Below are 16,633 nucleotides of genomic sequence, written 5' to 3'. Positions count from 1 at the left end.
TGTATTACATAGTTCCATCATTCACCATTAATAACAAAATAAGCAGCTAGAAATATTATGGATTTCCATAAATTACAATATTATGGAAAATCCTATTAATGATTTGAACAAAGACATTTTACTTGCAAGCAAAAATCTGAACTTATGAGAGGCTTCACCAAGAACTTGAGCATCCCATCCTCATTTCACAACATTTATCTCTTCGTGGAGTTTGTTTTGAAAACAATGAATCACAAGTAATAGAAATACACAAACAATAAAAGAAACTACATTAATAAAGATTCATTAAGCTTTTAGGAGAGCATTATAGAAAGTCAAAAACGTTCCTGCAATAATAAGATCAAATATCTGTGCATTACACGAGCTCATACTCTATAATGACTTAATTAAACACTTGAAACAAAGTTAAATAATATTTCAAAATTAAAATTTCAAAATTAAAAAAAAAACATTTAAGAAAAAAAGAAAGTGATCATGATAATGCTTTATTAATAACTTTAAAAATTAATTAATATTAAGAAATACTTAATGTTTTTTAAATTAAATAATAAAAAGTAAAAGTGTATGATGTTTTTCTTTTAAAAAACTAAAACTTGGCAGTTGTGATAAATGGATATAAAAATGGTTATGAGTGGTTCTGTTTTGTTGAATTGCATGGATTTGGTTGGTTATTATTTCAAACCAATTGTAATGGTCAATGATTAGATGTTTGCATTAGATAATAAAAGTAAGAGTGTATGATAGTTTTCTATTAAGAGATTAAAATTTAGTGGTTTTTATAATCGAATATAAATCTAGTTATGAGTGGATTTGATTTGTTGAATTGGCTCCATTTCGTTTATCATTATTCCAAACCAATTGTAATGGCCAACGATGAGATGTTTGTACGACCGGGCAAGATGAGCAAGGTGTTGAGCCCAATGAACAAGACCTTTTATTCTAATAAAGAAATATTCCTTCGTGAACTTATCAATAATGCTTCAAATGTATGTAATCTTTTAATTTGATTTTATATTTTTCATTTTTTTTCTTATAAGTGTTATTGATCATTATATATATATATATATATATATATATATATATATATATATATATATATATATATATATATATATATATATATATATATATATATATATATATACAGGCTTTGGATAAAATTCAGATTGAGAGGCCTATAGACGAGAACATTTTAGATGATGGGATGATTATAAGATTGGTCCCCCACAAGGGTAACAAAACACTTTCTATCATTGACACTGGTATTGGCATGTCCAAAGCAGGTCAGACACTAATATTTCTTGTTCGGTTGCATTTCTGTTACACCCTCATTAATTTTAGCAATGTGTCTATGTTTTTATTTTAGATTTGGAAGATAGTTTGGGAGTTGGGTTTTACTCTGCTTATTTGGTTGCTCACAAGGTTATCGTCACCTCTAAGCATAATGATCATGATCAATATATCTGGGAATCTCTGTCTAATGGCTCTTTCATTGTTACCAAGGACACCAATACCCAACAACCCTCAAGGGGGACCAACATTACCCTCTTCCTCAAGGACAACCAGGTTCACAAATTAACTCATTCACATGTTCTTTTATTCTTTTGTTCACTCATTTTCTTTAACAGTTGGAGTACTTGGAAGAAACCACCATCAAGAATCTCGTTGTCAAAAACTGTCAGCACATTTCCTATCCTATTTACTTATGGAACACCAAAGAGCATTGGCAACTCATTAACATTTGGTTGCACAACCAAGAGAGGGACAAAATAATTATAGCTCAACGACTTGTGAATCACTTACCAAATGATCTTATATTCTCCATTCTTTCTAAACTGTGTTTAAAATCCCTCAAGAGATTTGGATGCTTACAAAGATCATGGACCCTCTTGTTTGAAAATTCTCATTTCATGAACTTATTTCATAATAACTTCATTTGTAATAATCATTCCTCCTATGATGACACATCTCTCCTTTTAAGCCTCACTATAGATCGTACCACCTTATGTTCAGTTTCTGATGAGAGGTTTCAAAATATGGAAAAAATAGATTGGCCAAATTCATTTCAAGAGGATTACTCTTCTTTGTGTTCTATTGTGGGTTCTTATAGTATTAATGGAATTATTTGCATATACTCACATGTTGGAGAAACTATATATTTGTGGAATCCGACAAACAATGAATTTAAGGTCATTCCTCCTAGTCCATTTGAGCCTTTACAATATGGTATCCCTCTTGACCATAAATGTCAAGGATTTGGCTATGACTCTGTTAGAGATGACTATAAGGTGATTAAGCATGTATCTTTAAATGACGCTTTTATTGAAGACTTTTACGATCCCAAATATGCAACTATAGTAGAGATGTATAGCCTAAGAAGGAACTCTTGGAAGAAACTCGAACATGATATCGATTTGCCTGTGTGCTATGAGGATATTGATAAATTCTACTTCGAGGGAATGTGTCATTGGTTGGGTTATCCATGTGAACTTGCGGAAGCATATTTGGTATCATTTGACTTAAGCAATGAGGTTTTCATTATCACCAAGACACCTTTAGACATACCCGAGGAAATATTTTATAATTCTCAAGCAGATTACATATGGAGACACTTATTGATCTTAAATGGGTCAATTGCTTTTATGTTAAATTTTGAACGTACAATTTATCTATATATTTTAGTTGAAGTTGGTAAGAAGGAAACATGGACAAAAATCCATGTTTTTGGACCCACACCTTCCATTGCTTACCCTATTGGAACATGGAATATGGGTAATATACTCTTTTATACTCCGGATGATGATGAACTAGTTTGGTTTAATTTATGTACCCACAAAATTGAGAAGCTTAATTTTAAGGTTAATGAGGATGTTAAATGTAGTAAGGGATTGCAATTAGTAGTTTATAAGGAAAGTCTTGTAAGAATGAATAGTTAATTATGTTTCTCATTTTCATCAAAGTGGTAAATGAATGGTTATCATAATTTTCAATTGTACATATTCAAAATGTTTCATCAATTTCACATTATAATTAAGCATATGATAATTTATGAAACCAAATAATATGAAATTTAATATTTAATTTTCTTTTAAAGGTTTAGTCTTTCTCATTTATAATATGACCTTATTTTATTTCAATTTTCAAAGTGATCTTTTACCTTAAAGCATATGTTATCGCCTAAAAAGGAAAGGAACTTGTTTTGATGATTATAGATAAAACTTATTAATGAACTAATTTTTTTATTGCTTATACTTTTTATTATAATTTAAAGCTTTCATACTTATTATTAGACATGTTTAAAATGCGGTATTAATTCATCACAACGTTATAATCTTCTATTAGCATAATATAGTTACTAAATTGTCTAATAATAAATTACTAAAAGATAAATGAGTCACGATCAACCACTTTTAGATATAAAAATAAACACTCAAACTAAAAAATTTCTACTACAATTTCCGTAATCAATTTAAAAATAGCTTCCAGAGCATAGTTTTCTATAATTGGTAGGGCTGGACATAATTTACTAAACTATAGTTAATTGTACTATATTAAACTAAAATATACTAAACTATTCATAATAATAATTGAACTGTACTATAAAATAGTTCAGTTTTAAGAAACTAAACTTATGTTAAGTTAACTAAGTTAACTATTGAACTATAGTAGATTGAAAGAGCAAAAATACCTCAAATAAAAATATTGGTATTAGGATAAATATTGGTACTAACGTATTTTTTTATGGGTTAAATATGTTTTAGGTCCTTCAAGTTTTAGTGAATTTTGGAATTAGTCCCTCATCAAAACTTTATACCAATTTAGTCCTTCATCTTTCAAAATGTATGAATCTAGTCCTTTTAACCAAATTTTGTTAAGTTTATCTTACGTTTCAAGCACATTTTATGATAGTATTTAAGTTAACATTGAAGCAAAAATGTGTCAAACAGTGTAAATAATTTAAATACTATCATGAAATGCGCTTGAAACGTCAGATAAACTTAACAAAATTTGGTTAAAAGGAATAAATTCATGCATTTTGAAAGATGAAGGACTAAATTGGTCAAATTTTTTGATGAGGGACTAATTCCAAATTTCGCTGAAACTTGACGGACCAAAGACATATTTAACCCTTTTTTTATTTTAAAATCTTATGTAATATTATTTTTTAGTTTTAAAATATTTATTATGTGGCATCAACTTTTTTAAAGAGATTTTATTTTAAAAAATTCTTAAAATATTAATTTTAGAACTTCATAAACTTTCTATAACATTTTTCACACAAATATTAATTAATACAAATGTTAAAAAAAATATTAATTTTGATTTCAGAAAGCTCAATTTTCATTTAAAATGCAAAGAATAAAAAAAGTATGTTTTGATAGAGCTAACTGAATTTGTCGGAATGATTAGACGAGAACAAGGGTACTTACATTCATCACCCTACAATGTTGGCAAGGAAGTTAGTAATTCATAATTCTCATGTATTACATAGTTCCATCATTCACCATTAATAACAAAATAAGCAGCTAGAAATATTATGGATTTCCATAAATTACAATATTATGGAAAATCCTATTAATGATTTGAACAAAGACATTTTACTTGCAAGCAAAAATCTGAACTTATGAGAGGCTTCACCAAGAACTTGAGCATCCCATCCTCATTTCACAACATTTATCTCTTCGTGGAGTTTGTTTTGAAAACAATGAATCACAAGTAATAGAAATACACAAACAATAAAAGAAACTACATTAATAAAGATTCATTAAGCTTTTAGGAGAGCATTATAGAAAGTCAAAAACGTTCCTGCAATAATAAGATCAAATATTTGTGCATTACACGAGCTCATACTCTATAATGACTTAATTAAACACTTGAAACAAAGTTAAATTATATTTCAAAATTAAAATTTCAAAATTAAAAAAAAAAACATTTAAGAAAAAAAGAAAGTGATCATGATAATGCTTTATTAATAACTTTAAAAATTAATTAATATTAAGAAATACTTAATGTTTTTTAAATTAAATAATAAAAAGTAAAAGTGTATGATGTTTTTCTTTTAAAAAACTAAAACTTGGCAGTTGTGATAAATGGATATAAAAATGGTTATGAGTGGTTCTGTTTTGTTGAATTGCATGGATTTGGTTGGTTATTATTTCAAACCAATTGTAATGGTCAATGATTAGATGTTTGCATTAGATAATAAAAGTAAGAGTGTATAATAGTTTTCTATTAAGAGATTAAAATTTAGTGGTTTTTATAATCGAATATAAATCTAGTTATGAGTGGATTTGATTTGTTGAATTGGCTCCATTTGGTTTATCATTATTCCAAACCAATTGTAATGGCCAACGATGATGAGATGTTTGTACAACCGGGCAAGATGAGCAAGGTGTTGAGCCTAATGAACAAGACCTTTTATTCTAATAAAGAAATATTCCTTCGTGAACTTATCAATAATGCTTCAAATGTATGTAATCTTTTAATTTGATTTTATATTTTTTATTTTTTTTCTTATAAGTGTTATTGATCATTATATATATATACACAGGCTTTGGATAAAATTCAAATTGAGAGGCTTATAGACGAGAACATTTTAGATGATGGGATGATTATAAGATTGGTCCCCCACAAGGGTAACAAAACACTTTCTATCATCGACACTGGTATTGGCATGTCCAAAGCAGGTCAGACACTAATATTTCGCGTTCGGTTGCATTTCTGTTACACCCTCATTAATTTTAGCAATGTGTCTATGTTTTTATTTTAGATTTGGAAGATAGTTTGAGAGTTGGGTTTTACTCTGCTTATTTGGTTGCTCACAAGGTTATCGTCACCTCTAAGCATAATGATCATGATCAATATATCTGGGAATCTCAGTCTAATGGATCTTTCATTGTTACCAAGGACACCAATACCCAACAACCCTCAAGGGGGACCAACATTACCCTCTTCCTCAAGGACAACCAGGTTCACAAATTAACTCATTCACATTTTCTTTTATTCTTTTGTTCACTCATTTTATTTAACAGTTGGAGTACTTGGAAGAAACCACCATCAAGAATCTCGTTGTCAAAAACTGTCAGCACATTTCCTATCCTATTTACTTATGGAACACCAAAGAGCATTGGCAACTCATTAACATTTGGTTGCACAACCAAGAGAGGGACAAAATAATTATAGCTCAACGACTTGTGAATCACTTACCAAATGGTCTTATATTCTCCATTCTTTCTAAACTGTGTTTAAAATCCCTCAAGAGATTTGGATGCTTACAAAGATCATGGACCCTCTTGTTTGAAAATTCCCATTTCATGAACTTGTTTCATAATAACTTCATTTGTAATAATCATTCCTCTTATGATGACACATCTCTCCTTTTAAGCCTCACTATAGATCGTACCACCTTATATTCAGTTTCTGATGAGAGGTTTCAAAATATGGAAAAAATAGATTGGCCAAATTCATTTCAAGAGGATTACTCTGCTTTGTGTTCTATTGTGGGTTCTTATAGTATTAATGGAATTATTTGCATATACTCACATGTTGGAGAAACTATGTATTTGTGGAACCCGACAAACAATGAATTCAAGGTCATTCCTCCTAGTCCATTTGAGCCTTTACAATATGGTATCCCTCTTAACCGTAATTGTCAAGGATTTGGCTATGACTCTGTTAGAGATGACTATAAGGTGATTAAGCATGTATCTTTAAATGACGCTTTTACTATTGAAGACTTTTACGATCCCAAATATGCAACTATAGTAGAGATGTATAGCCTAAGAAGGAACTCTTGGAAGAAACTCGAACATGATATCGATTTGCCTGTGTGCTATGATGATATTGATAAATTCTACTTCGAGGGAATGTGTCATTGGTTGGGTTATCCATATGAAGCTGCGGAAGCATATTTGGTATCATTTGACTTAAGCAATGAGGTTTTTATTATCACCAAGACACCTTTAGACATACCCGAGGAAATATTTTATAATTCTCAAGCAGATTACATATGGAGACACTTATTGATCTTAAATGGGTCAATTGCTTTTATGTTAAATTTTGAACGTACAATTTATCTATATATTTTAGTTGAAGTTGGTAAGAAGGAAACATGGACAAAAATCCATGTTTTTGGACCCACACCTTGCATTGCTTACCCTATTGGAACATGGAATATGGGTAATATACTCTTTAATACTCCAGATGATGATGAACTAGTTTGGTTTAATTTATGTACCCACAAAATTGAGAAGCTTAATTTTAAGGTTAATGTGCATGTTACATGTAGTAACGGATTGCAATTAGTAGTTTATAAGGAAAGTCTTGTAAGAATTAATAGTTAATTATGTTTCTCATTTTCATCAATGTGGTAAATGAATGGTTATCATAATTTTCAATTGTACATATTCAAAATGTTTCATCAATTTCACATTATAATTAAGCATATGATAATTTATGAAACCAAATAATATGAAATTTAATATTTAATTTTCTTTTAAAGGTTTAGTCTTTCTCATTTATAATATGACCTTATTTTATTTCAATTTTCAAAGTGATCTTTTACCTTAAAGCATATCTTATCGCCTAAAAAGGAAAGGAACTTGTTTTGATGATTATAAATAAAACTTATTAATGAACTAATTTTTTTATTGCTTATACTTTTTATTATAATTTAAAGCTTTCATACTTATTATTAGACATGTTTAAAATGCGGTATTAATTCATCACAACGTTATAATCTTCTATTAGCATAATATAGTTACTAAATTGTCTAATAATAAATTACTAAAAGATAAATGAGTCACGATCAACCACTTTTAGATATAAAAATAAACACTCAAACTAAAAAATTTCTACTACAATTTCCGTAATCAATTTAAAAATAGCTTCCAAAGCATAGTCTTCTATAATTGGTAGGGCTGGGCATAATTTACTAAACTATAGTTAATTGTACTATATTAAACTAAAATATACTAAACTATTCATAATAATAATTGAATTGTACTATAAAATAGTTCAGTTTTAAGAAACTAAACTTATGTTAAGTTAACTATTGAACTATAGTAGATTGAAAGAGCAAAATACCTCAAATAAAAATATTGGTATTAGGATAAGAATTGGACTTATGTGTTTTATGTCTTACGTTCTATTCTTTCTCTTTCATATTGAAATATTTATTTTATTTTGTCTTAATTTTTTTCTTTACTTTTTCTTTGAGAAAAATATAAAATATTTATAATTAATTTATTAAAAAAATTATAAATTAATTCAATATCTTATTTTATTTTGAATGAATTTTATTATGTAATGTTCTTTTTATGTTATGATTTTACGGAAGTTATTTTTAAGATTTAAATTTTGTGACAGCTAACATTTTTATAATTTTTTATTTATATTAAAGTTTTTTGTAACTTAAATATTGAAATTAGTATAATAAATATAAATATTGGTACTAACGTAATTGGTGTTAATTGGTGTATTGAAGTATGATGCATATTTCAAATATTATTTTCTACGCACTTTCAAATTATAAACTTTAGATTATTATTGTGTAGTACAATCATATGTAATTAGTGCAATTCGATTCAAAACAGTGTAATTGAGTTCAAAAATAGTGCAATTCAATTCAAAATCAATGCAATCCGATTCAAAAATAGTACTATTCAGTTCAAAAAGAGTGAAGTTTATTCAAAATCAGTGCAATTCGGTTCAAAAACGATTCAAAAACAGTGTAGTTAAGTTAAAAATTAGTGCAATTCAGTCCAAAAATAGTGCAGTTCAGATCTTACGTAGTGTAGTTCATAAAACAGTTCAGTTTATAATAGTTTAGTTCAGTTTATATTATAGTGCAGTGTAGTTCAGTGTAGTGCAGTCCAGTTTATTTTTAAGAATAACAGTTCAGTTCAGTTCATCTAAATTGTTTTTCAATTCAGTGCAGTTCATGCGAACAGTTTTTTAGTTCAGTGCAGTTTTTGATAATGCAGTGCAGTTTGGTTTATTTTGCCCAACCCTCATAATTGGACTAATTACATTTGAACAAACATGTGCGACAATGACTCTATTTATCCAAATATATAAAAGGAATATATGTAGAACCACAACTGAGTTTGTTTAAAGGCCCACTGTATTGTTTGTTGTGCTGAACCTTCTCCAACATAATCTCTTAATTTCCACTAATTTAGTCAAAGTCAAATATTTTCCCTCTAAAGCATATTAAGTTTGCATTAAGCTTTAAATTTGGATGCTAGGAATGACCAATGATGTACTTTATGTCATTCACACTCAATTAATTGTTTTATTCTAGTCTAGGTTCTAACATTGTGTCTAATGATTAGATACACACAAATATGCAATCAATCAATTCATACAATTGAATAGTAGAAATCACAAAGATTGAAGATATATTATGTCCAACTCCCGTGAATATGGGAGTAAGTTACTCCTATACATTTTGGACTCTAAGAAAAAGTATAATAATGAATATCTCTATCCTCCGGAATGTGTCTATGCTTCCAAAGATCATGTTTCATCCCTCCCCAAAAAGGGAGGTTTCCCAAAAGGGAGTTAAGTTTTAACTTTGTAAAGCCTTAGCAAAAGTTCTCCTTTAAACTGGATGTAACACTTCATCTTACCCTCCACTATTCATCCTTACTAGAATTAGTTTAGTAGAAGAAACATGGTGTAGAATCATGAAAACATCATCTTTCTGGAAAGATATTCAAAAATTTATTATTCTCACTTTAAATTGAATTATTAAATAATATATATATATATATATATATATATATATATAGATATATATATTAACAATTTTCTTTGAAATTTCCATCGACCCAACTATCATGTCTTAATTAAACATAAGCTCGGGTTTCCTACCATGATATTTGTACAAAATATTATGAAAAAACTAGTTTAACCATATTTAGTTAGATTTTTTTTCTTAGAATAATAATTTTTTCTTATTCACACAAAATTAAAACTCCAAATTTTATTCAACGAATTTTAGTTTGATTTCACTTGGAACATGCTAGTTTTTTTAGATTTCTCCACAAATGAAAAAAAAAAGTTTTATTAAAAGAGAAATCACTTATATTGAGTTGTATTAAAATATTACTTAAGATGGATATTGTTTTAGGTAATGAGAAAATTAGTTAACAAGTATAGTAATTAAGGAATACACAACATAACATATAAAAAATATGGTTCAATTCAAATTTCTTTAAACTTTAAAGTGCTAAACAATTGAGAAGAGTTAGAGACAAGTACAATGCATAAGATATTTATATTAGTTCACTCAAACCTGAGCTATATCCAATTAGTCAAGGCAACCCAAGCCTGATTTTGCACTATTTCAAAAGATCAAACCCAAAAACTTGAGAAAGATCAAACCTCAGTGGTAGCAAAACCTTGCCTATAAAAACCTCTTTCTCCAAGCTTCAAACACAAAGCTAAAAGCTCCAAGAATGATCTAAGATAAATCTTCAACAGTTGCACATCTGTATGATCACGAAAGAGAGAGTATTCCATTGATTCCAAACAGTCTTCGCGCTCAAAATGGTAAGTGTTACCTCTCTTTCGAGAAAAACAAACTTTGTAGGCAAACTGTTACGAAATTCAACAGGTTTATTTTCAAATCAATCGGTTGATTTTACTTAACTTAAGTGAAATTAGTCAATTACAAAATAAATCAACTGATTGAATATGTATCGGTTAAAACTACTAAAACGAACCTTTTAATTTGTTAAAAAGTCATTCAACAAATTAAAAGACACCATTTAATCTGTTGAAAAACATTTCAACATATTAAAAGACACAACTAAGACCCTATACATCTATACAATGCAAAATGGTCTATAACATGAACACCAATCTTCAAGCTTATTTTCTTCATGAATAAACTAGATAGAGAGCACGCACACAAGCCTTGATCAATACGTGAAACATCAAATCTTCACATCTTCCTCAATTTAAGCATGGTTCCAACATGTTCCAAGGCAATGGCTTCATGTATCTTCATCAAATCTTCAAGCACCAAATCATTAAGGCTATTTGTGCTAACACATGGAAATTCTTCGGATGATTTCATTCGAAGTGGAAATTCTTGGGATAGTTTGATTCTGTAAGATGAGAGAGAAAAGTTATTTTATTATTGCAAAAGGAAAACTATATATAGAGTACAGAGGGTGACTTGTAGAGTCACGTGATATTCCCCCTTAAACTTATGAGGGGTTTTACAGACACCATAAGTTTATCGGTAAAGTGCTGAAAAGAAGAAAAAGATAATGGCTTTGTTAAAATATCTGCGATCTGAAAACGTGATGGCATATGAATGATCTGAATTTGCTTTTGATGAGCCCTGTCACGTACAAAGTGCAAATCCAGTTCAAAATGTTTCGAACGAGCATGGTTAACCAGATTGGCAGCAAGTAAAACTACACCCAAATTATCGGAATAAAGGATGGGTGTTGAAATTTGAACGCGCAGCTCCTTTAATAGCGAAGTAATCCATATAATATCAGTGAGAGCTGCAGCTAAGCTTCTATATTCAACCTCCGTACTACTCCTTGACACAACCTTTTGTTTATTTGATTTCCACAAAACAGCATTCGATCCAAAATATATGCAATACCCTGTTATGGATTTTCGGTCATCTACATCAGTTGCCCAGTCTGAGTCGCAGAAGCCCATGACAGTGAGTTGCTTTGACGGTCGGAGGAGAAGACCATGATTAATGGTGCCGGCAAGATAGCGCAGAATCCTCTTGACTGCCTTCCAATGGTGTTCTTGAGGATTGGTCATGTACTGACATACTTTATTCACTGAGAAAGCTAACTCAGGGCGTGTGATGGTGATATAAAGAAGAGAGCCTACAACAGAACGATAAAGCGTGGGATCTGAAACGGCAGTGGACCCTTCTTGGGTTAGACGTAAGGAAGATATCATGGGTGTGGGTTGAGGACTGGCACCGGTCATGTTGGTTTTGTGTAGAAGGTCACGTATGTATTTGGACTGCGAAAGATGAAGATTGCCTTCTGGAGTCCATGTAGTTTCAATTCCAAGAAAGTAGTGCAATTTACCTAAATCCTTGAGAGCAAAGTTAGTATGGAGAATTTTAATCAAGTTTTGAATGGCTAAGGAAGAACTTCCTGTGATAATAATATCATCTACGTAAATTAAAACAAAAACAGTAGCCACTTTTGAAAACTTTATGAATAAGGATGTGTCACTCTTTGTAGAAGAGAAACCAAGAGTGGTTAGAGTGTTAGCAAGTTTTAAGTACCAGGATCTAGGGGCTTGTTTTAAGCCATATATAGCTTTGTTTAACTTGCAAACAAGATTTTAGTCAGGAGGAGAAAAACCTGGTGGGGGTTCCATGTAAACCGTTTCTTCAAGCTCTCCATTAAGGAAAGCGTTATTGACATCTATCTGATGTATTGGCCATTTATATGAGAGAGCTAGGGAGAGAATGATACGTACAGTGGAAAACTTGATTACGGGGCTAAAAGTTTCATTATAATCGAGACCCTAAGTTTGATGATACCCTTTGGCGACAAGTCTCGCTTTATGCCGTTGAAGCGTACCATCAGCGTTGAACTTATTTCGGAAGATCCATTTACATCCTATGATGGTAGCATTTGAAGGAGGTGATACAAGAGTCCAAGTGTTATTTTGTTGCAGAGCTTCATATTCCTTTTGCATGGCTTGAAACCATTGTGGTTGAGATAAGGCTGCCTTGACTGTGGTGGGTTCACGTAGAGCATTGTCAGCTTCCACACTAAAGGTCTTTGGTTTGAAAATCCCTGCCTTAGAACGTGTGATCATTGGATGGTTATTTGAGGGAGAAGGTTCTGGGTGTTCGGTAGATGATGTTGCAAAAGATGAAGTAACAGGAGACAAAGCAATATCATTTTGTTCACAAGCAGGGTTATCCAAAGAATCATGTGGGGATGCATTATCAATGAAAGTAGGTATACGAGAATTAAAGTCTTCGGGAGAAGTGACATTATCATGCACATGTTGAATAGGTTGAGTTTTAAAAACAGTTAGTGGAGATGTATGATATATAGTAGAATCAGTAACCAAATCATTTTTGATAAAAGGATTAGAAACCATTTTATATGGAAAACTTTGTTCATTAAAAACAACATGTCTTGATATATAGGTTTTTCCAGTTGGAGATTTACATATGTAGCCTTTGAAGTTAGAAGTATATCCAAGAAACACACACAAAGTAGACCGCAAACTAAGTTTATTGGTGTTGTAAGGTCTTAACATAGGATAGCAGGCACACCCAAAAGTTTTTAAAAATTGATATTCAGGTACTTTGTTAAACAGAAGTTGATAAGGAGATTTATTGTGCAAGACAGGTGTAGGAAGCATATTGATTATGTATACAGCGGAAGTAAAAGCCTCCCCCCAATAACTCATAGGCAAAGATGAGTGAGCTAACATAGATAACCCAACATCAACTATATGTCTATGCTTACGTTCAATAGAACCATTTTGCTCATGAGTGTAGGGACAAGTTAAGCGGTGATGAATACCATATTCACATAAAATCGAATTAAAGCATAAGAACTCTTTGGCATTGTCTGTTTGAATACTTTTTAACTTATGACCAGTTTGGTTTTCTGCAAAAGTTTTGAATAATTTGAAAACAGCCAAGGCTTAAGATTTGGTATTGATTAAATACAACCAGGTATAACGTGTGAAAGCATCTAAAAAGGAGATGTAATAACGAGCACCACAAGTTGCATTAATAGGTGCTGGACCCCATATATCGATGTAAACTAATTGAAGAGGAGTATCATACACAGTATTAGATGTAGAAAAATGGATTTGATGAGCTTTAGCAACAATACATGAGTCACACATAAAAGATTGCTTATTACACGTAATATTACAATCAGTGAGCACACGTTTAACAACAGCCATAGATGCATGGCCAAGTCTTGAATGCCAAAGAGAAAAGGGAGATTGTACAGAGTTACATGTAGTAGTATTAACAGAACACATGTTTATGTTTTTAAGGGATGGAAAAACATATAAACCATCTTTAACATTTCCTTGAAGAATTATCTCCTTGGTTGCCTGATGTTTAACAAAGCATTTGTTAGCATGAAATTCAAAAAAGACATTATTATCTTGAGCACATTTTGAAACACTCATGAGGTTCTTTGTGATTTCAGGGACATGCAAAAGATTGTGAAGAAAAATAGGTGATTGTATGTGTGTGTAAGTTGATAACAAGCAGTGCCTACATGACGAATATTCATACCTGCACCATTACCCAATTTGACAACGTCATTTCCATTGAAAGCTTGTTTCTTGGTGTAGTTATTGACATCATTTGTAATATGGTGAGTAGCTCCACTATCAGGATACCATAGTGGATCATTTATGGTGGAGGGTGCACCCAGAATGGATGAAGTTGTGTCTTCTGTTGAGAAAAACTGAGCAGAGTTAGCATTAATCTGAGGGGATGAACCTTGATCATACCTATGCCAGCAGTCCACGACGCTATGTTCATTCTTTCCACAAATTTGGCATTGCACGCGAGTAGTGGTGTACGTGTTATTGTGTCTAGAGGGATTGCGAGACGAAGATCTTCCACCCCTGGTAGAGCGAAATCTGCCACCTCTGAAAGAATTCGACGGGGGTCTAGAAGAGATTCTTGAATGATCATCAGATGTAGAAGTCATATGAGCTTGCACCATGTGTTGTTCTTGGAGGCGATGTTTCTCAAGCCTTTCTTCTTGAGCCAGCAGTAATGCTTCTACATCTTCCACGGTATATGGATCCAAGCGAGAAGTTAGAGACGTGACGAACCCATCAAATTCCTCAGGTAAGCCATCAAGAATGGCTTCGATATGATCTTCAGTAGTAACAGGTGATCCAACAGCTAAAAGAGTGTCTACTATCTTCTTGATATCAAGAAGATAATTAGCAATCGTTCTATTATTTTTGGGTTGACGTAATTGTACCTTTAACTTTCGAATCTTGGCTTTTGTGTGCGTGGCATAGTACGTGCGCAGCCGACCCCAAACTTGTGCTGAAGTACGAAGGCCCACCATTTTGGTCAAGAGAGGTTGGGTCATAGAGGCCAGGAGCCAAGCAAGAAGAAGCCGGTCTTGTTGACGATGAAGGGCAGTATTTGGAGGAGGAGTGTGGGTTGTTGTATTATCACACGAAACTAAAGATTCATCCAAGAAATATAACAGATCAAGACCTTCCACGGTTGCCAGAACTTGTTGTTGCCAAAGAAGATAGTTGTCTTCATCCAATTTGAGACTAATGGGTGTATTGAAGGTTTGGGGGAGAAGAGAAGATTTTTCTGCAGTGAGGGAAGAAGTAACAGCGGAAGAAGAGGTCATGGTTGAGCAAAAATTTTAGCTCTAGATACCATGTAAGATGAGAGAGAAAAGTTATTTTATTATTGCAAAAGGAAAACTATATATAGAGTACAGAGGGTGACTTGTAGAGTCACGTGATAGATTCCAAGTGAAAATTCTTTGGATGGTTTGATTCCAAGTGAAAATTCTTCATATGGTTTAATTCCAAGGGAAATTCTTGGGATAGTTTGATTCTGAGTGAAAATTTTTGGGATAGTTTGATTCCAAGTAGAAATTCTTAGGATGGTTTGATTTTAAGTGAAAATTCTTGGGATGGTTGAATTCCAAGTGGAAATTCCCTGAATAGTTTGATTCCAAGTGGAAATTCTTGAGACGATTTGATTTCAAGTGATACTCTTTATGGTGGAGTGTGATTGTTGATATAGGCAATGAAGATATGTTTATTTTGATCAGGGTGGAGAATGTTGGGCTGATGAAAGGAACATGTCTTGAAAAGTCCTACATCGCCTCGGATAACGTAGGAGGTGGGTGTTAGTGACTATATAATAGACTCTAAGTCTATGATGTTCCTTGTCCCAATTCAAAGATACTTTGAGCTAGTGTTTGACCTTTCTTACACTCTTGTGGTTAGGGTATTGTGAGGTTTAGTCCAAAAATTCTTCTAATTACTCCTCCACACTGTTGAAGCAAGACTTACGTAAATTCTAATAACCTTTCTACACGCTCTTATAACTTGTGTTTGTTTTCAGGAATAGATTTGAAAGAGTGAATTTAAACAGATTTGAGAAGAAAGAAAGATGAAAATTAGATTGTTTGGATTAAGGGAAAGATAGAGAAATTTGAAGATAAATAAGAAGAAAGTTTATAAAAATTAGTGAATGACAAATAATTTAATTGATAAAAATAATAAATTACTATTTTATCTTACATATAAAAATAATTTAACTTACTAGAAATTTCTTGATTTAAATAAATCAATATATAAATAATAATAAATGAGTTCAAATGTTGCACTTTATTACTTCCAAAACGCGGGAAAATTTAACACAATAATAATAGCATTATAAATTTAAAGGAAACTAAATAGTACTTTTATTACAATTTTCAAAATCTGACAAACAATGAAAACCCTAAGAATTTCCTAACTCAAAATCCCTAGGATAGCCCTCTCTCCATCTCAGGTGTTAGCAGCATCAACTGTATCATAAACTGCTCTCGTGTAAAGAATTACACGATCATCGCCAAGCACAAATAGAAAGGGTGAGCTCAACAGAATATAA

At 31.4% G+C, this 16,633-nt stretch overlaps 2 protein-coding genes across 2 annotated transcripts; both read left to right on the top strand.

The window, feature by feature from the left end:
* Positions 1 to 785: 785 nt before the first annotated feature.
* LOC146885788 (uncharacterized) lies at positions 786 to 2,936 on the top strand. The gene is made up of 4 exons (XM_085675095.1): positions 786 to 986; positions 1,148 to 1,283; positions 1,367 to 1,566; positions 1,629 to 2,936. The coding sequence occupies exons 1-4, from the start codon at positions 801 to 803 to the stop codon at positions 2,934 to 2,936; spliced, it is 1,830 nt and encodes a 609-aa protein (XP_085531221.1). The 5' UTR covers positions 786 to 800.
* Positions 2,937 to 5,323: 2,387 nt separating this feature from the next.
* On the top strand, positions 5,324 to 7,404 carry LOC146885787 (uncharacterized). Its single transcript, XM_085674271.1, has 4 exons — positions 5,324 to 5,470; positions 5,552 to 5,687; positions 5,771 to 5,970; positions 6,033 to 7,404. Exons 1-4 carry the CDS (start codon positions 5,345 to 5,347, stop codon positions 7,341 to 7,343), a joined length of 1,773 nt encoding a protein of 590 aa, XP_085530397.1. The 5' UTR covers positions 5,324 to 5,344; the 3' UTR covers positions 7,344 to 7,404.
* Positions 7,405 to 16,633: the final 9,229 nt, after the last annotated feature.

The sequence above is a fragment of the Vigna unguiculata genome, chromosome 6, assembly GCF_037176805.1.
Source record: "Vigna unguiculata cultivar grain cowpea cultivar isolate G323 ecotype 2 chromosome 6, ASM3717680v1, whole genome shotgun sequence".
NCBI classification, from domain to species: domain Eukaryota; kingdom Viridiplantae; phylum Streptophyta; class Magnoliopsida; order Fabales; family Fabaceae; genus Vigna; species Vigna unguiculata.
The sequence above is the reverse complement of the archived record's forward strand: the minus strand, read 5'-3'. Positions and strand labels throughout refer to the sequence as shown.